Raw genomic sequence first — 26,847 nt, forward strand, 5'->3', positions numbered from 1 at the left:
GTGTCACGGCCCCAAGCGTCCCCGGGCCTGCTGCGGTATGTGCGCCTGGCCCCACCGCACGGGGCAGGGCGTGGGCCCTGTGCCCCCGGCTCCAGCGCAGGCACAACGGCGATTTACAGTCACCTGCTGGGGCCCTGACTTGGGTTAAGAGCCGACCAGGGCATGGACCTACAGGGGGTCAAGGAGTCGGGGGGGAGTTGCCCAAAGGGAGGCATGGCTGGGGCCATGCTGGGGGCCCAGCTGGAGTTATGGCCTCTCTGGGCGGCTGCTGCCCCCCCTCCCAGCCCCCCAGCCCAGGCAAGGCAGCTACACACCCCTTACCAATCATGAGCCGCTTTAATCACTGCAGTGTGTAAACATTGGTTAATGTCCATTAATGCTCCAGTCCCTCTGCAAACAGCAGAGCCTACAGGTTACAAGCCTGGCGATGATGCTGGCGTCTATGAGCGGGTTTGCGGCGGCAGGCGCAGCCAATGCTGAACTTCGGCCACCGTTCTTTGTGCAAAGACCTAGCTGCTAATTTGGCATTTATGGAGGCTGGGAGGTGTCTGTCGCCATGGGAACAGCCCCCCGGCCTCCACCTCCCCTGGCAGCCAGCCCTCGGACTGGCTCGAAGTGCAAGCTGCAGGCCAGTCCTGGCCCCAGGCCACTGAGCCCTCCTGCAGGGGTGTGGTGCTGGCCCAGCCCCCGTCCTGACTCTCGCCCCATGGAGGTGAGCCTTGTTCCCCCTGTGAAATGGGCTCCGTGGCCTGAGCCTGGGCAGGGGCCGCCCTCAGGAAGGCGGTGGCAGCAGTGGGGAGGTGGCGCCCCCCCAAAGGCAATGGTGGGTGGAGGGGGTTGAAGTGGGGCAGGGGCAGGCGGCTGGTAACCCGGCAGAGGCACATGGGAGGTTCCCCAGAGCCGCGCTGGCCGCGGGCGGCAGCAGGCTACAGGTCCTCGTCGCCGATCCCCTCGAAGGCGTAGTTGCCGTGGAAGTCGTTGGCACCCAAGTCGCTGGCGGAGCCAGAGTGGCTGATGCCGCGCAGGCTGACGGAGCTGAGCTTGCTCTGCAGGGAGGGAGGCAGGGAGGGCAGGTTAGCGCCATCCCGCGCTGCGGGACCCCCCGCCCCCCAGGAGGAGAGTTACTCACCGAGAGTTTGAGCATGGGCTCCCGGCTGCCGTCGGGCGAGTCCTGCAGAGACAGACACGGGTCAGAGGGGGCAGCGGGGTGGGGAGGGGAGGGGAGGGGCGGGGCGGGGGGCTGCACTTACCAGCAGGGGTGGGGATTTCACAGCTTGCTGGCTCTCCGAGCGCCGCAGGGCCCCGTTGACTCGCCTGCGGAACATCTGGGGGAAAGCAGACGAGAGCAGCTCAGCAAGGGGCGGGGGGCAGCCAGGGGACCCCAGGGGAGCTGAGGTGGTAGCAATGCAAGAGGGACACACTCACCCCCCTCCCAGCCACCCCCTCACCTTGCGGATGCTGCCGCCAGACTTCTTCACCATCAGCTCATCCACCATGGACTGCAGGCAGATGCTCAGCATGATGGCCTGGGGGAGACAGCGCCCGTCACAGCCGGCCCCGAGCAGCCCCAGAGCACAGCCCTTCCCGCCAGCTGGGGGGCCCTGCAGTGACCCCACAGCCGGCCCCGAGCAGCCCCCAGCTCCCCCAGAGCACAGCCCTTCCCGCCAGCTGGGGGGCCCTGCAGAGACCCCACAGCCGGCCCCGAGCAGCCCCCAGCTCCCCCAGAGCACAGCCCTTCCCGCCCAGCTGGGGGGCCCTGCAGAGACCCCACAGCCAGCCCCGAGCAGCCCCATCTCCCCCAGAGCACAGCCCTTCCCGCCCAGCTGGGGGGCCCTGCAGTGACCCCAGTGCCGGCACCGAGCAGCCCCATCTCCCCCAGAGCACAGCCCTTCCCGCCAGCTGGGGGGCCCTGCAGTGACCCCACTGCCGGCCCCAAGCAGCCCCATCTCCCCCAGAGCACAGCCCTTCCCGCCCAGCTGGGGGGCCCTGCAGAGACCCCACTGCCGGCCCCAAGCAGCCCCATCTCCCCCAGAGCACAGCCCTTCCCGCCCAGCTGGGGGGCCCTGCAGTGACCCCAGTGCCGGCACTGAGCAGCCCCATCTCCCCCAGAGCACAGCCCTTCCCGCCCAGCTGGGGGGCCCTGCAGAGACCCCACTGCCGGCCCCAAGCAGCCCCATCTCCCCCAGAGCACAGCCCTTCCCGCCAGCTGGGGGGCCCTGCAGTGACCCCACAGCCGGCCCCGAGCAGCCCCCAGCTCCCCCAGAGCACAGCCCTTCCCGCCAGCTGGGGGGCCCTGCAGAGACCCCACAGCCGGCCCTGAGCAGCCCCATCTCCCCCAGAGCACAGCCCTTCCCGCCCAGCTGGGGGGCCCTGCAGAGACCCCACTGCTGGGCACCGTGCAGCCCAGGGGAGGCGGCAGCTGGCCCTACCTGGGGGCTGGTGATGGTGACCCACTGCAGCCGGTCCTTGCTCATCAGGTACTCAAAGGCCAGTTCCAGCTTCACCTCCGCTTTGCCTGGGCTGCTCCCCGGCAGCCCAGTGCTCGTGGGAACCTGAGGAAGAGGAGGGTGAGGCTGGTGGCTGTCCCTGCCCCCCCCTGCCAGCAGGGCACCAACGGAGCCCCCTGGACCCAGCCAGGCCCAGGGTCAACAAGGTGGGGGGCAGCGATGGGACGGGGAGGCTGCCCAGCTCCTCAGGCAGCCTTTCTGCCACAGCAATGAAACAGCAAGAGACCCTCCCTCCCCCACAATTACAGGCACCCCCCTCCCCCAAAGACCCTGCCCCCACAGTCACAGGCACCCCCCACAAACCCTCCTTCCCCAAAGACCCCTCCCCCCACAACCCCACCTGCCCCACACTCACAGGCTCCCCACACAGACCCCCCCCACACTCACAGGCACCCCCCTCCCCCAAAGACCCCTCCCCCACACTCACAGGCACCCCCCCTCCCCCAAAGACCCCGCCCCCCCAGTCACAGGCACCCCCCACAAACCCTCCTACCCCTTCCCCAAAGACCCCTCCCCCACACTCACCGGCTCCCTACACAAACCCCCCCCCCTTCTCCAAAGACCCCTCCCCCACAGTCACAGGCTCCCCACACAGACCCTCCCACCCCTCCCCCAAAGACCCCTCCCCCACACTCACAGGCACCCCCCACAAACCCTCCCACCCCTTCCCCAAAGACCCCTCCCCCACACTCACAGGCTCCCCACACAGACCCCCCCTTCCCTAAAGATCCCTCCCCCACACTCACAGGCACCCCCCACAAACCCCCCCTTCCCCAAAGACTCCTCCCTCACAGGCATCACACATACAGGAGGGCCTGACCCGAACCGAGTGGGGCGAGGGGCCTGGTGGGCAGGCGGGCGACCCAGACGGACCGACGGGTTCCCCCCAGCTCCGCGGGAGGGCCTGGCCCGAGCCGCGGGGGGCAGGCGGGCGACCCAGACGGACCGACGGGTTCCCCCCAGCTCCGCGGGAGGGCCTGGCCCGAGCCGCGGGGGGCAGGCGGGCGACCCAGACGGACCGACGGGTTCCCCCCAGCTCCGCGGGAGGGCCTGGCCCGAGCCGCGGGGGAGCAGGCGGGCGACCCAGACGGACCGACGGGTTCCCCCCAGCTCCGCGGGAGGGCCTGGCCCGAGCCGCGGGGGGCAGGCGGGCGACCCAGACGGACCGACGGGTTCCCCCCAGCTCCGCGGGAGGGCCTGGCCCGAGCCGCGGGGGGCAGGCGGGCGACCCAGACGGACCGACGGGTTCCCCCCAGCTCCGCGGGAGGGCCTGGCCCGAGCCGCGGGGGGCAGGCGGGCGACCCAGACGGACCGACGGGTTCCCCCCAGTTCCGCGGGAGGGCCTGGCCCGAGCCGCGGGGGGCAGGCGGGCGACCCAGACGGACCGACGGGTTCCCCCCAGTTCCGCGGGAGGGCCTGGCCCGAGCCGCGGGGGGCAGGCGGGCGACCCAGACGGACCGACGGGTTCCCCCCAGCTCCGCGGGAGGGCCTGGCCCGAGCCGCGGGGGAGCAGGCGGGCGACCCAGACGGACCGACGGGTTCCCCCCAGTTCCGCGGGAGGGCCTGACCCGAGCCGCGGGGGGCAGGCGGGCGACCCAGGCGGACCGACGGGTTCCCCCCAGCTCCGCGGGAGGGCCTGACCCGAGCCGCGGCGGGCGAGGGGCACTCACCGAGGATGTGACCCGCCAGCACCGCATGCGTGTCACCTTGAAGCTGCCCTCTTTGATCTGCTCGCTGGGCAGCCGCACCTGAAAGTTGAGCTCGCTGTTGCCGGCGCTGACGATGACCTGGCAGCCCTTCTCGGGGAAGTCGGTGACGCAGGGCTCGAACTTGAGATAGCCATAGTACTTCAGGGTCTGCGCCAGGCGGATGAACTACAGGCAGAGCCGGGCACAGGTTCACTGCCAGGCTCACCCCTCGCCCAGGCCCAAGGACCCTCCCTGCCACCGGCCTGGGGCACCTCTGCCCATCTGTTCCCAGCTGGAGAAGGGTCAGGGAGCCTCCAGGCTCCTCCGACTGCAGGAAGTGACGGAGTGGGCCCAGTGGCCAGACCCTGAGCCAGCTCCGCCTCTCCCCTCAGACCCAGCTCCCTTCCCCGTCCCCAGCTCCGCTCACTCACCTCCTTCTTGGAGACCTTCTCCTGCAGGGACTTGAGCTGCCGGTGCTGCTCCTTGGTGACGAGGATCCAGCCGCGTTCTATGTCTGACACCGTCTGCAAAGGAGCAGAGGCCATGAGGAGCAGCCTGCGTGGGGCCGGGCCCCGCAGCACAGACAAGGGGCCCCAGGCCCTGGAGCGCCCGGGCAGACACTCACCTGCGCATACAGCAAGTTCAGCCCCACCCGCTGCTCCATGACATCGTCGTCGTAGGAAGAATCCCAGTAACTAGGAGAGACGGAGCACACTGTGTCAGCAGGGCCCCGGCACGCACCAGGGCTGGACTGGCGTTCGGGGGCAGCACGAGTGACCCCAGCCCAGTCACTGATCTCCCCAGGCCACCAACATGCTCACGGACCCACAGGGTTGGGGCTCTGGGAGGAGCCCTCGGTGAGCCACAGGGCCTCACCGCCTCCACCAGAGTCCGTTGTGGGCAGCCGGTACCCAGCCCAGCTGCAGTGACCCCCGTGGTTCAAGCTCTGTCCCCCCATCTGTCCGATCTCCTTTGTCAGACTCCTGGGGTGCCCCCGACTGCTCCCCACAGCCCACACTTAACCCCCCCCTCAGGCCTGGCTTTGTTCCCGAGCCGGGGGATGGGGCTCAGCCCCCTGCGGAGAGGTGGGACCACGTCTCTCTGGGTCGCTGGTCACCAGGTGTCTGCGTCCCGGCCATGGGATCAGGTGTGACAAGGGACTTTTCTGGTGAGCTGTTATGGTCTGTGCATGTGGCTCAGTGTTCCCTGCTCTCTCTGCACACTGAGGGCAGGTCTGCACTACAGACTGACAGCGTCTCACTAACGCCACACCAGCATGGCGCTGGCTACACGGCGTAACACCGTCGCTCGGGTGTGGCTTATTGAAAACCCTCCACAGCAATTCTGTCTGGGGAGAGGGCTAGCTCAGTGGTTTGAGGATTAGCCTGCTAAACCCAGGGTTGTGAGCTCAATCCTTGAGGGGGCCACTTAGGGATCTGGGGCAAAATCAGTACTTGGTCCTGCTAGTGAAGGCAGGGGGCTGGACTCGATGACCCTTCCAGTTCTAGGAGACAGGATAGCTCCATAATTATATATCATGCAGACCAGGGCTGAGTGCGAAAGGGAACGAGGCATGGTGCACAGCAGAGTTTTTGCTAATACTTTTATGACAGGCGTGCCTCAGTTTACCCTGGGTACCCTGCTCTCTGCCTGCTGACTGCGAAAGGGAACGAGGCATGGCCAAGCATCACGGATGCCGCCTGGGCGAGAACAGCTCCTTTAACGAGAGCTGGCTGGAATGAGGGGGGATTTGATAGCTGCTTTCAACTACCTGAAAGGGGGTTCCAAAGAGGATGGATCTAGACTGTTCTCAGTGGTAGAAGATGACAGAACAAGGAGTAATGGTCTCAAGTTGCAGAGGGGGAGGTTTAGGTTGGATATTAGGAAAAAAATTTTCACTGGTAGGGTGGTGAAGCACTGGAATGGGTTCCCTAGGGAGGTGGTGGAATCTCCTTCCTTAGAGGCTTTTAAGGTCAGGCTTGACAAAGCCCTGGCTGGGATGATTTAGTTGGGTTTGGTCCTGCTTTGAGCAGGGGGTTGGACTAGATGACCTCCTGAGGTCCCTTCCAACCCTGAGATTCTATGATTCTATGAGTGGAGACAACGGGAGCCAAGTGACCAAACCTGATTGTGGGAGGCCATTAGCACCGCTGGGAGGCACAGCGAGCCGAGCAGGCGAACCCAGCGCAGTTACAGGCAGCCAGGAACGTGGGAGGCTCATGGACAAGGGCCCAGGGAGAGGAACGGCTCTCGGAAGAGCCTGGCGTGGGGGTGTTGCTCCCAGCAGCACGGCCAGCCTGGCGCTTGGCTGGCCAGGCTGAGCTGGGGGCGCCCTGCCGAGCGGCACTGGGTGTGCGGCTCCTGGCAGGGCAGGGTCTCTGCGGCGCATGCGGCAGGCGCCATGGTGAGACCCGGGGCGGTGACCTGCGCTGGGGAAAGCATGGCCAGGCAGCGCCCCAGAGAGCAGGGCAGGATCCCTGGAGCGGCGCGGCCCAGCCTTGCTCCTCGCTCCCCAGGGACACTGGGCCCGGCTTGGGGACACCACGGGCAGCCGAGCCAGGGGGCTGCACGCGGGCCCAGCGAGGTCCCTGCCCCGGGCAGCCCGGCCGGCCGAGCCACTCACCTCTTGCGCAGGATGATCTTGTACTCGGGGCTGCGGAGGCTGGTGACAGACACGTAGGGCAGCTCGAACTCCTGCAGCTTCCTCAGGACTGGCCAGGAAAAGCAGCGCTCAGAGCCCGCAGCTCAGCCGGGCCAGGGACCCTTCTGGGAGCAGGAGAGCCGTCCCCTCCCTCCCGGGGGCCTGCCACCCCCACGGCGCCCTGTCCTCCCTCCCCGGGGCCTGCCCCCCCCCCCACGGCACCCTGCCCTCCCTCCCGGGGGCCTGCCACCCCCACGGCGCCCTGCCCTCCCTCCCGGGGGCCTGCCACCCCCACGGCGCCCTGCCCTCCCTCCCTCCCTCCCCGGGGCCTGCCCCCCCCACGGCACCCTGCCCTCCCTCCCGGGGGCCTGCCCCCCCCACGGCGCCCTGCCCTCCCTCCCGGGGGCCTGCCCCCCCCACGGCACCCTGCCCTCCCTCCCGGGGGCCTGCCCCCCCCACGGCGCCCTGCCCTTCCCTCCCGGGGGCCTGCCCCCCCCACGGCGCCCTGCCCTTCCCTCCCCCACGGCTCACGGGGGCTGTCCCCTCCCTGCCCCACACATGGCGCCCTGCCCTTCCTTCCCCCACCCCAAGGCCCACACGGGGCTCCCCGGCTGCGGCCCCCGGGAGGGAGGCACTCACAGGAAAAGGCTCCGTCCTTGGCTTCCCTCGCCAGGAAGAGGCTGAAGTAGCCGACTAGCTCCTCGGGCAGGTCCAGCTTGGAGGCGACAGCCTGGGCAGCGAGCGGAACGTCACCTCTTCCCGCAGCCCCCGGGGCCGGCAGCCCCCAGCGCGCTCTGCTCCCCGCAGCCCCCAGCGCGCTCTGCTCCCCGCAGCCCCCGGGGCCGGCAGCCCCCAGCGCGCTCTGCTCCCCGCAGCCCCCAGCGCGCTCTGCTCCCCGCAGCCCCCAGCGCGCTCTGCTCCCCGCAGCCCCCGGGGCCGGCAGCCCCCAGCGCGCTCTGTCCCCCGCACCTACCTCCAGCCCCTTCCCCGTCTGCCCCCCCAGCGCGCTCTGCTTCCCGCCAGGCTGCGGGGGCCCCGCTGGAGGCACACGCAGGGGCAGGAAGCCACAAGGGTCCTGGGCACCCCAGATGGCATTTCCCAGCCCCACCCAAAGCCCTCCGGACCTGGCACCGGTCTGGGGTGGGGCAGGACCCCCCTCGTGCCAGGAAGGGCCAGGCCAGGCACCTCCCCGCGTCTCACCCTGCCAGGGGGGGGCCGTGCTGGGGCACCAGAATGGGGGGCTGGTGAGCGACCCGAGAGACAGCCAGGGGGGCCCCCCAAATACCTCCAGCCCCTGCCCCGTCTGCCCCCCACCCAGCGCCTCTGCCCCCCGCACCTACCTCCAGCCCCTTCCCCGTCTGCCCCCCACCCAGCGCCTCTGCCCCCCGCACCTACCTCCAGCCCCTTCCCCGTCTGCCCCCCACCCAGCGCCTCTGCCCCCCCCACCTACCTCCAGCCCCTTCCCCGTCTGCCCCCCCCAGCGCCTCTGCCCCCCGCACCTACCCCCAGCCCCTTCCCCGTCTGCCCCCCACCCAGCGCCTCTGCCCCCCGCACCTACCTCCAGCCCCTTCCCTGTCTGCCCCCCCAGCGCCTCTGCCCCCCCGCACCTACCTCCAGCCCCTTCCCCGTCTGCCCCCCCAGCGCCTCTGCCCCCCCGCACCTACCTCCAGCCCCTTCCCCGTCTGCCCCCCACCCAGCGCCTCTGCCCCCCCCGCACCTACCTCCAGCCCCTTCCCCGTCTGCCCCCCACCCAGCGCCTCTGCCCCCCCACCTACCTCCAGCCCCTTCCCCGTCTGCCCCCCACCCAGCGCCTCTGCCCCCCCACCTACCTCCAGCCCCGTCCCCGTCTGCCCCCCACCCAGCGCCTCTGCCCCCCCCACCTACCTCCAGCCCCTTCCCCGTCTGCCCCCCACCAGCGCCTCTGCCCCCCGCACCTACCTCCAGCCCCTTCCCCGTCTGCCCCCCACCAGCGCCTCTGCCCCCCGCACCTACCTCCAGCCCCTTCCCCGTCTGCCCCCCCCAGCGCCTCTGCCCCCCCCGCACCTACCTCCAGCCCCTTCCCCGTCTGCCCCCCACCCAGCGCCTCTGCCCCCCGCATCTACCTCCCGCCCCTTCCCCGTGTGCCCCCCCCAGCGCCTCTGCCCCCCGCACCTACCTCCAGCCCCTTCCCCGTCTGCGCCCCACCCAGCACCTCTGCCCCCCCCCGCACCTACCTCCAGCCCCTTCCCCGTCTGCCCCCCCCAGCGCCTCTGCCCCCCGCACCTACCTCCAGCCCCTTCCCCGTCTGCCCCCCCCAGCGCCTCTGCCCCCCCCACCTACCTCCAGCCCCTTCCCCGTCTGCCCCCCACCCAGCACCTCTGCCCCCCCCACCTACCTCCAGCCCCTTCCTCGTCTGCCCCCCCCACCCAGCGCCTCTGCCCCCCGCATCTACCTCCAGCCCCGGCCCCGGCGGCCCCCCCCCGCGCCTGTGCCCCCCGCACCGACCTCCCGCCCCTTCCCCGTCTGCCCCCCACCAGCGCCTCTGCCCCCCCCGCACCTACCTCCAGCCCCTTCCCCGTCTGTGCCTCATCCCCCAGCGCCTCTGTCCTGCCCCACCTACCTCCAGGACGTCCTCCGTCTGGTCCGAGGTCAGGATGGTGACCGTGACCTTCTGGCCGTTGGAGAGCAGCACCTCCAGCGGCACCTCCTCGGTGGGGATCTGCTGCGTCTCCTAGGACATGGGGACACGGTGAGGAGGCTCCGCGCCCTGCCCCCGCTCCCCCCCCCCGCCATCCATGACAAGGGGGAATTTTCTGTGCTCTTTTTACGATGTGTAGGTGTGCCTCAGTTTCCCCGGTACGTTGCATTGCTCCCCCGGGTCCGGCAGGGGCGGGGTTGGCTCGTAGGGCAGGCTACGAGCCCGAGGTGGGTGGACTGAACAGTCAGCCCGGAGCTGGCTGATCGAGGGGCCCAGAGACCCAGTGCCAGCCCCAGCCCCAGCGAGTCCCGGCTGGGCAGGACGCCCGGGGAGGCTCTGACCCGGGAACTGACTGAGGAAGGCAGTCAGAGACACGGCCCGACCATGGGATCACCGGGATGGCCTCGGGCGCTGCTCTGGGCTCCCCTACAGCCCGTCTGTGCCACGTGCCGGCGCTGACATCCCGAATGCCGGGCCGACGCGACCCCTCTCCAGGAGCCTGCATGCGGTGGGGCAGGGCTGGAGCCCAGCGGCGAGGGGAGAGTGAGGCCGCGCGGCTGACACCGGGGGCAGATTGAGAGCCCAGAGGGTCTGGCTCATTGCAGGGTCCCCCCTACATACTCTGGGAGCTGGGCATAGCCCCGACCCCCCCAACCAGCCGCCCCCCCCTTCCTCTGACCCCCGCTCACCTGCTGCGCTTTGCGCAGGAAGCTGTTGAAGGTCTCGCTGCCTCCCAGCACCGGGTCCTGCCGCACTAAGGGTGGAACAACCCGGGAGTCAGGCGGCACGTCCAGAACCCTGCGGCACCCGGCCCAGAGACAGCCACACACGCACCCCCCTGGAGCACCCACCGGCCCAGAGACAGCCCCACACACACCCCCGGGGAACCCCACGGCCCAGAGACAGCCGCACCCCCACACACACGGCACCCAGCCCAGAGACAGCCGCACCCTCCCCCCGGGAGCGCCCAGACACAGCCACACACACCCCCAGGGAACCCCCCGGCCCAGACACAGCCACACACACCCCCGGGGAACCCCCCAGCCCAGAGACAGCCACACCCCCCCCCATGGCACCCGGCCTAGAGACAGCCGCACCCTCCCCCCCGGGGAACCCCACGGCCCAGAGACAGCCGCACCCCCACGCACACGGCACCCAGCCCAGAGACAGCCGCACCCTCCCCCCGGGAGCACCCCCTAGCCCAGACACAGCCACACCCTCCCCACCCCCGGAGCACCCCCCGGCCCAGAGACAGCCACACACACACCCCCGGAGCACCCCCCGGCCCAGAGACAGCCACACACGCACCCCCCTGGAGCACCCACCGGCCCAGAGACAGCCCACCCTCCCCCCCCCCCCCCGGCACCCGGCCCAGAGACAGCCACACACACACCCCCGGGGAACCCCCCAGCCCAGAGACAGCCGCACCCTCCCCCCCCGGAGCACCCCCCGGCCCAGACACAGCCACACACACCCCCAGGGAACCCCCCAGCCCAGAGACAGCCACACCCTCTCCCCCGGGGAACCCCCCGGCCCAGAGACAGCCACACACACCCCCCACGGCACCCGGCCTAGAGACAGCCGCACCCTCCCCCCCGGAGCACCCCCCGGCCCAGACACAGCCCCACACACACCCCCGGGGAACCCCCTGACCCAGAGACAGCCGCACCCTCTCCCCCGGGGAACCCCTGGCCCAGAGACAGTCGCACTCTGCCCCCTGCGCCCCCTCCCCATGAAACGCGGCCCAGAGAGAGCCACGTGCTCCCCCCTAGAACCCACCCCTCAGCCGAGAGAGCGCCCTGCCCCACGGAACCAACCCCCATCCCAGAGAGCATGCACCGCCTCCAGTTCCCTCATGGAACCTCCCCTCCAGCCCCAAAGGCATGCTCCCCCCATCTCCACATGGTACCCGCACATCCAGAGTGCACACCTCCCCCCCCCCCGCAGCCCCGAGAGCCCCCCCTCAACCTCCCAGGGAACCCCCCCACTCACCCTCCCTCCACGAAGCCCTACCAGCCCACAGAGTGTGCACCGCCCCCGTGAGAGCATGCACCCGCTCGCACCTTACAACCCCCATGCAGCCCTTAGATTGTGCCTCCCTGTCCCCCATATACCCAGACAGCACCCCGACACCTCATGGAACCCCCCATCCTCCATGATACCCATACACCCAGATAACACCCCCCAACCCCTCACAAAAACCCCCATATCCCAGTTCCCCACAAACCCAGAGAGCACCCCTCGGCCCCTCATGGAACCCCAATTCCCCATATGGTGTACCCCTCACCCAGGGAGCACCCCCCAAACCCCCACAGAACCCCCCAACCCCCTATGGTACCCCACACCCCCAGACAACCCCCCTGACCTCTCACAGAACTCCCCGATCCACCTTGGTACACCCCCCATCTCCCATGGAACCCCCAGTGCTGAGCGCAAACGGACATGTGTACACAGACTGTGACGAAGTGGGAATTTTTAGTAATGATTTTAAGAAGCTGATGTGTGCCTCAGTTTCCCCTGTGTGCGGCACTGTTCCCCCGCGGGTGGGAGGTCTGGGGGCTCTGGGGCAGGTGAAGACACAGGTGTGGATGGTGCCTGGCGGCCTAGGTCCCAGCTCCATGCAGCTCTCGAGAAGACAAGGGCAGATCCCATGGCCGGGACGCAGACACCTGGCGACCAGCGACCCAGAGAGACGTGGTCGTCCTGCCTCTCCGCAGGGGGCTGAGCCCCATCCCCCGGCTCGGGAACAAAGGCCTGAGGGGGGGGTTAAGTGTGGGCTGTGGGGAGCAGTCGGGGGCACCCCAGGGCTCTGACAAAGGAGATCGGACAGACGGGGGGACAGAGCTTGAACCACGGGGGTCACTGCAGCTGGGCTGGGCTGTAACCGTCACTTCTTTGGGCTCCCCAAGGGCTGCCTGTGCCGTGTGCCAGGCCGCGGATACACCCGCCTGTCTGCCCGCGCTGGCTGGGTGTCCCCACAGATGCTGGCGGGGGGGTGCTGCTCCCCCAGATTGTACACGTCTCCCGCAGGGTCTGTCCCAGACTCGCTGCCTGGAGCTTCCGGGGTGGGGCAGAGGAAGGGGGGGCACTCTGGGGTGGAGGGGGTTGGCGCTGGGGCCCTGCAGGCAGGTCTCTGCCCAGCAGCGCTGTGGGGTGTGGGGGGAGGCAGGCGCTGGGGCCCTGCAGGCAGGTCTCTGCCCAGCAGCTCTCTGGGGTGTGGGGGGGTTGGCGCTGGGGCCCTGCAGGCAGGTCTCTGCCCAGCAGCGCTGTGGGATGTGGGGGGGTTGGCGCTGGGGCCCTGCAGGCAGGTCTCTGCCCAGCAGCGCTGTGGGGTGTGGGGGGAGGCAGGCGCTGGGGCCCTGCAGGCAGGTCTCTGCCCAGCAGCGCTGTGGGATGTGGGGGGGTTGGCGCTGGGGCCCTGCAGGCAGGTCTCTGCCCAGCAGCGCTGTGGGGTGTGGGGGGGTTGGCGCTGGGGCCCTGCAGGCAGGTCTCTGCCCAGCAGCGCTGTGGGGTGTGGGGGGAGGCAGGCGCTGGGGCCCTGCAGGCAGGTCTCTGCCCAGCAGCGCTGTGGGATGTGGGGGGGTTGGCGCTGGGGCCCTGCAGGCAGGTCTCTGCCCAGCAGCGCTGTGGGGTGTGGGGGGAGGCAGGCGCTGGGGCCCTGCAGGCAGGTCTCTGCCCAGCAGCGCTGTGGGGTGTGGGGGGGTTGGCGCTGGGGCCCTGCAGGCAGGTCTCTGCCCAGCAGCGCTGTGGGGTGTGGGGGGAGGCAGGCGCTGGGGCCCTGCAGGCAGGTCTCTGCCCAGCAGCGCTGTGGGGTGTGGGGGGGTTGGCGCTGGGGCCCTGCAGGCAGGTCTCTGCCCAGCAGCGCTGTGGGGTGTGGGGGGAGGCAGGCGCTGGGGCCCTGCAGGCAGGTCTCTGCCCAGCAGCGCTGTGGGATGTGGGGGGGTTGGCGCTGGGGCCCTGCAGGCAGGTCTCTGCCCAGCAGCGCTGTGGGGTGTGGGGGGGTTGGCGCTGGGGCCCTGCAGGCAGGTCTCTGCCCAGCAGCGCTGTGGGGTGTGGGGGGAGGCAGGCGCTGGGGCCCTGCAGGCAGGTCTCTGCCCAGCAGCGCTGTGGGGTGTGGGGGGGTTGGCGCTGGGGCCCTGCAGGCAGGTCTCTGCCCAGCAGCGCTGTGGGGTGTGGGGGGAGGCAGGCGCTGGGGCCCTGCAGGCAGGTCTCTGCCCAGCAGCGCTGTGGGGTGTGGGGGGGTTGGCGCTGGGGCCCTGCAGGCAGGTCTCTGCCCAGCAGCGCTGTGGGGTGTGGGGGGAGGCAGGCGCTGGGGCCCTGCAGGCAGGTCTCTGCCCAGCAGCGCTGTGGGATGTGGGGGGGTTGGCGCTGGGGCCCTGCAGGCAGGTCTCTGCCCAGCAGCGCTGTGGGGTGTGGGGGGGTTGGCGCTGGGGCCCTGCAGGCAGGTCTCTGCCCAGCAGCGCTGTGGGGTGTGGGGGGAGGCAGGCGCTGGGGCCCTGCAGGCAGGTCTCTGCCCAGCAGCGCTGTGGGGTGTGGGGGGGTTGGCGCTGGGGCCCTGCAGGCAGGTCTCTGCCCAGCAGCGCTGTGGGGTGTGGGGGGGTTGGCGCTGGGGCCCTGCAGGCAGGTCTCTGCCCAGCAGCGCTGTGGGGTGTGGGGGGAGGCAGGCGCTGGGGCCCTGCAGGCAGGTCTCTGCCCAGCAGCGCTGTGGGATGTGGGGGGGTTGGCGCTGGGGCCCTGCAGGCAGGTCTCTGCCCAGCAGCGCTGTGGGATGTGGGGGGGTTGGCGCTGGGGCCCTGCAGGCAGGTCTCTGCCCAGCAGCTCTCTGGGGTGTGGGGGGGTTGGCGCTGGGGCCCTGCAGGCAGGTCTCTGCCCAGCAGCGCTGTGGGGTGTGGGGGGAGGCAGGCGCTGGGGCCCTGCAGGCAGGTCTCTGCCCAGCAGCGCTGTGGGATGTGGGGGGGTTGGCGCTGGGGCCCTGCAGGCAGGTCTCTGCCCAGCAGCGCTGTGGGGTGTGTGGGAGGCAGGCGCTGGGACCCTGCAGGCAGGTCTCTGCCCAGCAGCGCTGTGGGGTGTGTGGGAGGCAGGCGCTGGGGCCCTGCAGGCAGGTCTCTGCCCAGCAGCGCTGTGGGATGTGGGGGGGTTGGCGCTGGGGCCCTGCAGGCAGGTCTCTGCCCAGCAGCGCTGTGGGGTGTGGGACCCTGCAGGCAGGTCTGTGCCCAGGCCGTGTGCACACCCTGGCTGGTGCCAGTCATTGAGGAGTCTCTGTCTGCCCACTTACCAGCCTGCATGTATTTCTCCAGCTGCTCTCGCCTCTGCTCCACCTCCGCCGGGGTGAGGGTGAAGATCTTCTTTGGAGGAAAGGCGGGCACCACGTTGGCCCCATATTCTTTCCTTAGCTAGAAGGAGAGCACAGAACACAGGGCACCTGAACAGACCCACAGGCCCCACCATCGCCCCCTGGCCTGAGCCTTTCATGGGGACCATCCTCTGAAGCTCAGGTGGGGATGGAGTGGCACCTAACTCCACTGCCCCAAAGGCGAGGGAGAGCCCGTCCCTCCAACCACCTGGGGCCCTGAGAGATGTCTCATGAAAGCGCCACAAGGGAAACTTCTGCCCGACGCTGGAGACGGCCCAGGCAGCGAGTACCCATCACAGCTCGGACTGCGACAGCACTTTTTCCACGCAGCAGGGAGCAGTTTGTGGGCCCGGGGCCTGGCAGGGGACTGTGCCAGGGGACACCTCAGACAGCTCCTGCCCTGCGCGGAGTCGGGAATGGCGGATTCTCTCAGCAGCTCAGCTCAGCTTTCCCCCACCCTGCTCAGAGCCCAGCCTGCACATGGGCCGGAGATCTGAGCGGGGGATGACTGGTGCTGAGGACGCCCAGCGCAGCGGGCGCCGGGGCGCTCTGGGCTGGGTGGGAGCAGGGGACAGGCAGGGAGCCACTCACCTGTTCATGCAGGCCCAGCAGCTGGCTGTAGCGCACTTGGCAGTGCAACACGCCGTTCACGTGGATGTTATAGGCCTGCAGGGGGAAAGGAGACCCCAGCATCACAGCCAGCCCCCAGCAGAGGGGCTTAGACGCCCGTCTGGAGCACTGCCAGGAGCAGAGCTGGGGGGCCCTGAAGGGGGCAGGGGAACCTGCCAAGGACGGAAAGGGGAGAAGAGACCCCAGAGCCCGCTGAGCAGGGGGAGGCGAGGGGGCCTTTGTGGAAGAGGTAGCACTTGCCCGTGGCCTGGCACGGGCACTGCGGATAGGCACTGCCCTGCGCCCGCTCCCAGAGGTATTCTGCCCCCCAGCCCCCTGGCACAGCTCAGGCCTCCCAGGCAGGGCCATGAGCCAAGGGCCACAGGGAGACGCCCCCCCCCCCCCGAGCCAGGCCCTGTGCCAGCCCCACAGAGCCCACTTTCTCTGACCACGTGGGTTTGCTGTGGGGCAGCGGGTGGCCACCAGCTCCTGCTCAGCCCTGGTAGTTGTTAGTGGCTGCGGCACCAGCACCCTCCAGCAAATGGGGCTTGGCTGTGGGGCAGCACAGTGAAGGCTCAGCCCGGGCCAGGTATCTCTGGGGGAGGGGCGAGTGTGGAGCCTGGGGGTGGGGGCAGAGCCAGCGGAGGGGGACTAGCAGCCGGGCTCCTCAGGGCAATCCCGACGGGCTGTGAGTCACTTGTGGCACCTTAGAGACTAACAAATGAATTTGAGCATAAGCTTTCGTGGGGGACTTCAGAGCATCCAAGGCCAGAAGGGACCATGTGACCCCTGCACCGCGCTGGGCAGGGACACCCCCCACCCCGGCACGCCGTGCACCCGCCCACGACACTCGGCGGAGCCGGTGGCAGACACAGCACAGCTGGCTGTGAAGCCTCCAAGGGCAGCAGCTCCGCCCTGTCCCAATGGCGACTTCCCCTCCCCAGTAACACTGGCACCTTCAGTCCGGCCTTGGCCTGGGACAGCAAAGATCTGGCTGCATCCCATGCACCAACCTTCCCTTGGCCCCAGCTCTGGAAACCCCACCCCAGGAAGCAGCAGCTTTGCCCGACACCATCCCGTCCCCAGCATGGGGCTCCCGGCTCCCTCCCTCCAACTGGGCAGGGACTGACTCTCTCTCTCGGTGTTCACTAGCCAGAGAAGTGGGAAGTCTGAGGAGGGAGAATTCTCAGGCTGATGCCACACAGGCCTTTCCGGGCTGGGTCAGACACTTGCCAACTCCCTGGCTGCCCCTGGGAGAGGGGGCAGGGCTGCCTGAAGACAGGCTTGTGAGAGAACAGAAAAGGACTCATCCCTTAGCCGCAGCTGCTGACTCAGGAGGGGATAACGCCCTTGTCCTGTTTGCTCTTGTTTGAGATTGCCAGGGCCCATGCAGCGCAGAGCTGTGTCCCACACGCCCCAGGGCACTGCTGGCTTGGATGGCGCTGAGCTTTCGCTGCCGGTAGCCAGCCAGGTAGCCATGCCACAAAGCAGCAGGACCACCCACAAGGACAATGCTATTTAAATAAATAGATAACAAATGGGGAAAAGGAGAACGAAATAGCAATCAACATAGATTAGAAATTATGACGTACAAAATTGAAAAGGAAAGCTAAAGCCAGCATGGAGAACTCCATGGCTGGCACAGTACGCACCAGGGTTCCCTCTCATTTTTCCCACATGTGCGGAATGAATTTTGTTATGTGCACCAATATGGAGGTGATGCGTGGGGCCGAGGGGTTCAGAGTGAGGGAGGGGCCTTAGAGTTGGGGCGTGGTCTCTGGCTGGGGGTGCAAGCTCTGGAGTGGGGCTGGGGATGAGGGTTTTGGGATGCAGGCTGCCCCGGGGCTACAGCAGGGAAAGAGAGGACTCCCCCCAAGCTCTCTCTCCCCACAGCAGCACTGATCGGGGGGGGGGGGATCTCCCCCCGCCGCAGTCCTGAGTACCTGTGCGGTGTTTAATAAGCTCCTGCGCAGCAACGCAGCTTCGAGGGAACTTAGGTAAGGACAACAGGAAGGAGGGTTTTTTGGTTTGAAGTCGGGTGGGATTTTTGTTCCTGACAATGGTACAGGCCCATTACTAGATGGAGATGGGGAAATGTGAGTAACGATGCAGGAAAGCCAGAAGTGTTCAAGTTCTGTATTTGGAAAGAAGCAGCATGAGGTACTCCAGTTCTTTCCAGTGCATTAGTGCCAGGAGGATGTGAAATGGCACCTGTGACAAAGTGGGAGTAATGTTTTCTCTGAATACTATGTGCGCCTCAGTTTCTCCTGTGTGTTACTCGAGTATCTAAGTGGGGAGATTGTAGGTGCGATCATTGCAGAGACCCCTGGAGGGCAGGTGTGATGCCGACTGGCTGCCTGGGCACAGAGACCGTCCGACACTGTACGCTGGCAAACGATAGCCGGAGCCCGGCCCCTGCAAGGAGCCAGCCAGGGATGTTGGAGAACAGAGACCAGGTGATCTGTTTGCCTGGGAAAGAGACAAAGGACAGAGGCGGGGAGCTGGGGAGACTGAGGCTGGGCTGCTGGAAGCGAGTCAGTCTCTTAGTTTGGGATTCGGGGGGGAGCCCAGGGCTCTGGCTCCCCCCAGACAGACTTTGCGGAAGGGCCCTGCTCCCTGCGCTAAGAAGCTCTGTTCTGCATTGTGTTCCCGACGACTAACCACCCGTCTGCGTCACACGCTGGCTGGGTCACTGCTGGCTGCAGAGTGGGGGGCAGGGCCCTTTGGGGGCATCAGGCTTCCCCAGGGGTCCCATCCAGGGGGACGCGCTGTAAGGAGCTCCCAGGGTGACCAGGGGGCTGAATGCTCCAAGGTCAGACCAGGCAAGTGGCCCTGAGGGGAGAGACACTGCACTAGAGTCCTGCCTGACTTCATTCAGAGCCATTCCAGAGCCCCCAGACTGCATCTCCTAGGAATCAATATTCTCCAATCCACCAGCAGGCCTGGATCTCGCACAGAGTCCCAAGAGTGGCGGAAGAGGAAGGGCTGCCTGTGACAGAGGGAGCGAGCGAACCTGGGAGTTTAGAGAGGGCGCATGAGAGCCAGATCTACGGAACAATCATTCTCCAAACTTAGGCCAATAGCCCCCACCTCAAGGGAAAAAACAGAGAACAAACCAACCCCCAGCAGGAGTCCAGCAGCGGAGTGGGGACTGTCCTTTATTGCACTGAGTGCAGCATGCAGCCCTGTGGGCGGGTGGCGTCTGTGTGCAGTCGGTGCAAGCAGCTCCTGGCGCTCAGAGACAGAGTGCAGGCTTTGGGGAGCAGAGGGGCTGAACCAGAGGAGCTAAGGCAGACAGAGAAGCACCCCGAGGAGATTTTCCAGGACACAGTAGAATGGTCCCACCCCTGGTCTGACAGCCTCTGTGCTGGTGAGGAGGGTGAAAGTCTCAGGGAAGGAGAACATCCAACTGGAGCAGTGGGAAACAAGCCCGTAGTTGGGACCCTCCTTCCAGATGGTGCTGGGGTTGCCTCTCGCACTGAGGGTACCTCTCTGGGGGAGGGAACTCCAGTTATTAGGAAGAGACAGGTATTAGTAAAGGGGGATTCAATCATTAGAAATACAGATAGCTGGCTCTGCACATGGTGACTTGCCTGCCTGGTGCGAAGGTTGCGGATCTCTCAAGACATCTAGACAGACTTATGTGTAGTGCTGGGGAGGAGCCGGTGGTCGTGGTACATGTAGGTACCCATGACATAGAGAAAAGTAGGAAAAAAGTCCTGGAGGCCAAATGTAGGCTGCTAAGTAAGAGATTGAAGTCTGGGACATCCATGGGAGCCATTCTCTGAAATGCTTCCAGTTCTACGCACAGGACCAGTTAGACAGGCAGAACTGCAGGGTCTCAATGCGTGGATGAGAAAATGGTGTAGGGAGGAGGGGTTTAGATTTACTAGGAACTGGGGAAACTTGTGGGAAAGAGGGAGCCTATACAGGAAGGTTGGGCTCGACCTAAATCAAATTGGAACCAGATTGCTGGCATGTCAAAATAAAAAGGAGGAGTTTCTAAACTAGGGGCTGGGGGAGACCCGACAGGTGTGGAGGAGCACTTGGTATGGCCAGAGCCATCCCATAGCAGAGGACCTATTACTCCTGGGGGAATTAGGGGCTGCTGCACCCGGCAGAGCCCAGCTCACACAGAGACACTGCAGTGGGGAGGGAGCTGGAGGGTTCCTGGCAGCTGCATGTGGCACGAAGGAAACTCAACACAAGCCTGGGAGCCAGCATCAGGCTGCTTCTCCCTCTGGATCCCTGGGCTCAGGGGTGCATGTGGGGGGGGTGTCTGGGCTGGAGGGGGGCTGCGGCTGGGCTCGGGGTGGGGGGCGTCTGGGCTGGAGGGGGGCTGCGGCTGGGCTCCGGGTGTGGGGGGGGTGAAGGATGGAGGGGGGCTGCGGCTGGGCTCGGCGTGGGTGGGGGGGTCTGGGCTGGAGGGGGGCTGCGGCTGGGCTCGGGGTGTGGGGGGGGTGTCTGGGCTGGAGGGGGGCTGCGGCTGGGCTCGGGGTGTGGGGGGGGTGTCTGGGCTGGAGGGGGGCTGCGGCTGGGCTCGGGGTGTGGGGGGGGTGTCTGGGCTGGAGGGGGGCTGCGTCTGGGCTCGGGGTGGGGGGGGTGTCTGGGCTGGAGGGGGGCTGCGGCTGGGCTTGGGAGGTGGGGGGGTGTCTGGGCTGGAGGGGGGCTGTGGCTGGGCTCGGGGTGTCTGGGCTAGAGAGGGGCTGCGGCTGGGCTCGGGGTGGGGGGTGTCTGGGCGGGAGGGGGGCTGTGGCTGGGCTCGGGGTGTCTGGGCTGGAGGGGGGCTGCGGCTGGGCACGGGGTGTCTGGGCTGGAGGGGGGCTGCGGCTGGGCTCGGGGTGTCTGGGCTGGAGGGGGGCTGCGGCTGGGCTCGGGGTGTCTGGGCTGGAGGGGGGCTGCGGCTGGGCTCGGGGTGGGGGGGCGTCTGGGCTGGAGGGGGGCTGCGGCTGGGCTCGGGGTGGGGGGGCGTCTGGGCTGGAGGGGGGCTGCGGCTGGGCTCGGGCTGGGGGAAGAGTGCTGGTATCTGGGCTAGAGGGGCCCCACAGCGAGGATTGGGGAGGGAGGGGTTGTAGGTGTCTGGGCTTGGGGGAAGTGGGGGCAGAGAAACAAGAACTGGGTTGTCATAGGGGTTTCTTTAACTCTCTACTCCTGAGGGAATGTGTGTGTGTGTGGTTGGGATTGTTACAGACACACTCGCTGACAGGTATTTTGAAATAAATTACCAAAATAATTGAAACTGGTGTGATTCTATTGTGTTATTTTGACAAATACCATTTGCAGAATTTTAAAATATTGTGCACAGAATTTGGAATGTTTTGGCACAGAATAGCCCCAGGAGCAAGCTATTAACAGGGACTCTCTCTAGCCTAGTAAAGGGGAGAGGACAGATGTTGATAAAGTGCAAGTAGGAACCGAAGAGAAACAAAGAAAAGAGTCCCGTTCAATGACATCACAACAAGGCAGACAACTAAATAGTGACAAATTGGATAAGTGCTTGTTTACAAATGCAAGAAGTAGAAATACAGAGATGGGTGAACCTGAGGGCCTGGTATTAAATGAGGATATTGATGTAACGGGTAACCACAAAAACTCGGTGGAACGATGATCATTAATGGACGTGGTGATACCAGGGTACAAAATATACAGGAATGTCAGAGCAGCAGAGAGTCCTATGGCACCTTATAGACTAACAGATGTTTTGGAGCATGAGCTTTCGTGGGTGAATCCCCACTTTGTCGGATGCAAGTAGTGGAAATTTCCAGGGGCAGGTATATATAAGCAAGCAAGAAGCAGGCTAGAGATAACAAGGTTAGTTCAATCAGGGAGGATGAGGCCCTCTTCTAGCAGAAGAGGTTTGAAAACCAAGAGAGGAGAAACTGGTTCTGTAGTTGGCAAGCCATTCACAGTCTTTGTTTAATCCTGAGCTGATGGTGTCGAATTTGCAAATGAACTGGAGCTCAGCAGTTTCTCTTTGAAGTCTGGTCCTGAAGTTTTTTTGCTGCAGGATGGCCACCTTAAGATTTGCTATTGTGTGGCCAGGGAGGCCCACAGACAACCTGCCAACCTGAAGCATATTCTCACCAGTAACTGCACACTGCACCATAGTAACTCTAGCTCAGGAACCAATCCATGCAACAAACCTCGATGCCAACTCTGCCCACATATCTACACCAGTGACACCGTCACAGGACCTAACCAGATCAGCCACACCATCACTGGTTCATTCACCCGCACGTCCACCAATGTAATATACACCATCATATGCCAGCAATGTCCCTCTGCTATGTACATCGGCCAAACTGGACAGTCTCTACGGAAAAGGATAAATGGACACAAATCAGATATCAGGAATGGCAATATACAAAAACCTGTAGGAGAACACTTCAACCTCCCTGGCCACACAATAGCAGATCTTAAGGTGGCCATCCTGCAGCAAAAAAACTTCAGGACCAGACTTCAAAGAGAAACTGCTGAGCTTCAGTTCATTTGCAAATTCGACACCATCAGCTCAGGATTAAACAAAGACTGTGAATGGCTTGCCAACTACAAAACCAGTTTCTCCTCTCTTGGTTTTCACACCTCAGCTGCTAGAAGAGGGCCTCATCCTCCCTGATTGAACTAACCTCGTTATCTCTAGCCTGCTTCTTGCTTGCTTATATATATCTGCCCCTGGAAATTTCCACTACATGCATCCGACGAAGTGGGTATTCACCCACGAAAGCTCATGCTCCAGAATGTCTGTTAGTCTATAAGGTGCCACAAGACTCTTTGCTGCTTTTACAGATCCAGACTAACACGGCTACCCCTCTGAGGAATGTCAGAATAGGTCACGCTGGTGGGGGAGTGGCATTATATTGAATGAAAAGAGTCAAATATAGCAAAAATCTTAAACCAATCAAACAGTGCCACTGAATCTCTATGGATAGAAATTCCACACTGAAATAATCAGAGTATAGCAGTAGGAATATACTACCCCTGACCTGACCAGGACAGTGAAATGCTGAAATGGGGTTAGAGAGGGTACAAACAGAAAACCCAATAACAACGGGGGATTTCAACTGGGAAACAGTTATATTGACTGGGAACAGGTCATAGAATCATAGAATCTCAGGGTTGGAAGGGACCTCAGGAGGTATCTAGTCCAATCCCCTGCTCAAAGCAGGACCAAACCCAACTAAATCATCCCAGCCAGGGCTTTGTCAAGCCTGACCATAAAAACCTCTAAGGAAGGAGATTCCACCACCTCCCTAGGTAACCCATTCCAGTGCTTCACCACCCTACTAGTGAAAAAGTTTTTCCTAATGTCCAACCTAAACCTCCCCCTCTGCAACTTGAGACCATTACTCCTTGTTCTGTCATCTTCTACCACTGAGAACAGTCTAGATCCATCCTCTTTGGAACCCCCTTTCAGGTAGTTGAAAGCAGCTATCAAATCCCCCCTCATTCTTCTCTTCTGCAGGCTAAACAATCTCAGTTCCCTCAGGTTCTCCTCATAAGTCATGTGCTCCAGCCCCCTAATCATTTTTGTTGCCCTCTGCTGGACTCTCTCCAATTTATCCACATCCTTCTTGTAGTGTGGGGCCCAAAACTGGACACAGTACTCCAAATGAGGCCTCACCAGTGCTGAGTAGAGGGGAATGATCACATCCCTCAATCTGCTGGAAATGCCCCTACTTATACAACCCAAAATGCCATTAGCCTTCTTGGCAACAAGGACACACTGTTGACTCATATTCAGCTTTTTGTCCACTGTAACCCCTAGGTCCTTTTCAGCAGAACTGCTACCCAGCCATTCGGTCCCTAGTCTGTAGCAGTGCATGGGATTCTTCCGTCCTAAGTGCAGGACTCTGCACTTGTCCTTGTTGAACCTCATCATATTTCTTTTGGCCCAATCCTCTAATTTGTCTACGTCCCTCTGTATCCTATCCCTACCCTCCAGCGTATCAACCACTCCTCCCAGTTTAGTGTCATCTGCAAACTTGCTAAGGGTGCAGTCCACACCATCCTCCAGATCGTTAATGAAGATATTGAACAAAACCGGCCCCAGCACCGATCCTTGGGGCACTCCACTTGATACCGGCTGCCAACTAGACATGGAACCATTAATCACTACCCGTTGAGTCCAACCATCTAGCCAGTTTTCACTTCAGGTCACTTCAGGACAGGTCACACATTTCTAGACACCATTAATGACTGCTTCTTGAAGCAGCCAGTCCTGGAACCATGAGGGAGAGTCAATTCTTGATTTAGTCCTAAGTGAAGCACAGGATCTGATCCAAGAGGTGAATAAGAGTGTTGATCTGCTCAGTAATAGAGACCAAAAATTAATTAAATTTAATATCCTTGTGAGGGAAGAATTCCCAAGATGCCCACCACAGCAGCATTTCACTTCAAGAAGGGAACTACACAAAACTGAGGAAACTAGTTAAATGGAAATTAAAAGGAACAGCCACACAAGTGAAATGCCTGCAAGCTGCATAGAAACTTTTTAAAAACACCGAAATACAGGCTCAAACTAAATGTTACCCCAAATTTAAAAAAAAAAGAAAGAAAAACGAGATGACCAAACACGTTGCCATCATGACCAAGCAGGGGGTTAGAGACAAAAAGACATCTTTTAAAAATTGGAAATCAAATCCTGCTGAGGAAAATAGAAAGGATAAACTCTGGCAAGTGAAGTATAATCAGGCAGGCCAAAAAAGAATTTAAAGAGCAACTAGCAAAAGATACGAAAACTAACAGCATTTTTTTTTTTAAAGTACATCATCAGCAGAACCCCTGCTAGAAAATCAGTGGGGCCACGGGACATTCAAAGTGCCTAAAGAAGCACTCAAGGGAGACAAGGCCATTGTGGAGAATAAACTCTTTGCATCGGTCTTCACTGCGGAAAACATGGTGGAGATTCCCATACGTTAGCCATTCTTTTTAGGTGACAAATCAGAGGAACTGTCCCAGATTGATGGCTCGATAGAGAAGGGTTTGGAACAAATTGATAAATTAAAAAGTATTAAGTCACTAGGACCAGAAAGCATCCACCCAAAAGTTCTGAAGGAACTTAAATATGAAACCGCAGAAAAAATAAGCATGGTATCGCTTAAATTAACTATCCTCCAGTCATCTGGTATGCAGGTTGATGTGATGCTGTTTTTAAAAAAGGCTCCAGAGGTGATCCTGACAATTACAGACCAGTAAGCCTAACTTCAGTGCCAGGCAAATTGGCTGAAACTACAGTAAATAACAGAATTGTCAGACACAGATGAACATAATATGATGGAGAAGATTCAATACAGCTTTTGTAAAGGGAAATTGTGCCTCACTGTAGCGGGGTGGCTACCCGCTCTTGCCCTTTGGGGCTTTAAAACAGCCCTGGGAAGGGGCTTTAGGCTGGGCTGATTGGGGAAGTGGCTGCAGCTGGGGCCACGCCCCAAACAGAGCTACAGGGCCTTATAAGAAGGCCAGGGAAGCCAGAAGGAAAACAGTCTCTCTCTGTGTTCAGAAGGAGATGGGCCTGGCTGCAGGGAGCTGAGATAGAGAACCTGAGTGAAGCAGGGCTGGGGAAAGGCTGAGGAGCTGGGGAGCTCCGGCCTGGAAAGCCCCAGGCTGCGGCCTAGCAGAGGGCTAACAGGTACTGGGGGTTGCAGAGGGCAGCCCAGGGGTAGGCCAAGGCAGCAGGTCCAAACCCTCCTTGCCAGTGATGAGTGGCTGATACTGCAGCCTGCCCCAGGGCGTGGGGCTAGAGAATGGCTGGCAGTAGCCATACACTGAGGAAAAGTGGGGATAGAGGGTGTGGGTTCCCTTGGGAGGGGGAGACCCAGTTAAAGGGGCACCGGGGTCCTGGGAGGGACATGGGGGCCAGAAGAAGACAGGTGGATCACCGGCCTGCAGAGGGCGCGCCGAACGCTGGACTGAGCTAATTCCCAAGGACGACCAGCAGGAGGCGCTGCGGGGGTGAGTCCGAGACGGTTACACTCACCAACCTATTAGAATTCTTTGAGAGGGTCAACAAGCATGTGGAAAAGTGGGGGAACCAAAGGATATAGTGTATACTTGGACTTGCAGAAAGCCTTTGACAAGGTCCCTCGCCAAAGACTCTTGAGCAAAGTAAGCTGGGATAAGAGGGAAGGTCCTCTCATGGATCAGTAACTGGTTAAAAAACAGGAAACAAAAGGTAGGAATAAATGGTCAGTTTTCACAATGCAGAGAGGTAAATAGCAGAGTCTCTCATAGCTCTGTACTGGGACCAGGGCTGTTCAACATATTCATAAATGATCTGGAAAAAGGGGTGAACAGTGAGGTGGCAAAATTTGCACAAGATACAAAATTACTCCAGATAGTTAAGTCCCAGGCAGACTGCGAAGAGTTACAAAAGGACCTCACAAAACTGGGTGACTGGGCAATAAAATGGCAGATGAAATTCAGTGTTGATAAATGCAAAGTAATGCACATTGGAAAACAATCCCAACTATACAAAATGATGGAGTCTGAATTAGCTGTTACCACTCAGGAAAGAGATCTTGGAGTCATTGTGGATAGTTCTCTGGAAACATCCGCTCAATGTGCAGCGGCAGTCAAAAAAGTGAACAGGATGTTAGGAATGTTAGGAAACGGATATATAAGACAACAATAAATAACATACCACTATATACATCCATGGGACGCCCACACCTTGAATACTGTGTGCAGATCTGGTAGCCCAGCTCAAAAAAGATATTAGAATTGGAAAAAGTACAGAGAAGGGCAATAAAAATGTTTAGAGGGATGGAAGAACTTCCCATATGAGGCTAGATTAAAAAGACAGGGACTGTTCAGCTTGGAAAAGAGACAACTAAGGGAGGGGGGGGAGATATGATAGGGATCTATAAAATCATGAATGATGTGAAGAAAGTGAACGAGGAAGTGTAATTTACCCATTCACTTAACACATGAACCAGGGGTCACCCTATTAAATTAGTAGGGAGCATGTTTAAAAGAAACATAAGGAAGTATTTCTTCACACAACATAAGAATGGCTCAGACCGAAAGTCCATCTAGCCCAGTGTCCTCTCTTCTGACACTGGCCAGTGACAGATACTTCAGAGGGAGCAACCAGAGCACAATCAACCTGTGGAACTCATTGCCAGGGGATTTTATGAAGGCCAAAAGTATAAGAGTTAAAAAAAAAAAAAGGGAAGTTCATGGAGGATGGGTCCATCAACGGTTATTAGCCAAGATGGTCAGGCTATAACCCCATCCTTCGGGTGCCCCCTAACCTCTGACTGCCAGAAGCTGGGACTGGACAACAGGGGCTGGATCACGTGATAAATTGCCAAATTCTGTTCACTCCCTCTGAGTCACCTGGCACTGGCCACTGACTGAAGACAGGACACTGG

The 26,847-nt window shown here is 62.6% G+C and overlaps 1 protein-coding gene across 2 annotated transcripts in view; it reads right to left on the bottom strand.

Annotated features, from left to right (window-relative positions):
• Positions 1-317: 317 nt before the first annotated feature.
• The window catches only part of SNX17 (sorting nexin 17), a 42,977-nt gene continuing 16,447 nt past the window's right edge, over positions 318-26,847 (bottom strand). The window contains exons 2-15 of one of the 2 annotated variants that reach the window (XM_045011638.1): positions 15,458-15,532; positions 14,789-14,906; positions 10,203-10,267; positions 9,436-9,546; positions 7,476-7,566; positions 6,819-6,906; positions 4,821-4,890; positions 4,627-4,719; positions 4,256-4,381; positions 2,430-2,552; positions 1,449-1,526; positions 1,251-1,325; positions 1,130-1,171; positions 318-1,046 (exon numbers count right to left, since the gene is read on the bottom strand). In XM_045011638.1, the coding sequence (XP_044867573.1) occupies positions 927-1,046; positions 1,130-1,171; positions 1,251-1,325; positions 1,449-1,526; positions 2,430-2,552; positions 4,256-4,381; positions 4,627-4,719; positions 4,821-4,890; positions 6,819-6,906; positions 7,476-7,566; positions 9,436-9,546; positions 10,203-10,267; positions 14,789-14,906; positions 15,458-15,532 (1,275 nt within the window). In that variant the 3' untranslated portion in view covers positions 318-926. Of the gene's footprint in view, positions 1,047-1,129; positions 1,172-1,250; positions 1,326-1,448; positions 1,527-2,429; positions 2,553-4,177; positions 4,382-4,626; positions 4,720-4,820; positions 4,891-6,818; positions 6,907-7,475; positions 7,567-9,435; positions 9,547-10,202; positions 10,268-14,788; positions 14,907-15,457; positions 15,533-26,847 lie in introns of both variants that reach the window. The other variant, XM_045011637.1, reaches the window with a different exon arrangement.

The sequence above is a fragment of the Mauremys mutica genome, chromosome 3, assembly GCF_020497125.1.
Source record: "Mauremys mutica isolate MM-2020 ecotype Southern chromosome 3, ASM2049712v1, whole genome shotgun sequence".
NCBI classification, from domain to species: domain Eukaryota; kingdom Metazoa; phylum Chordata; order Testudines; family Geoemydidae; genus Mauremys; species Mauremys mutica.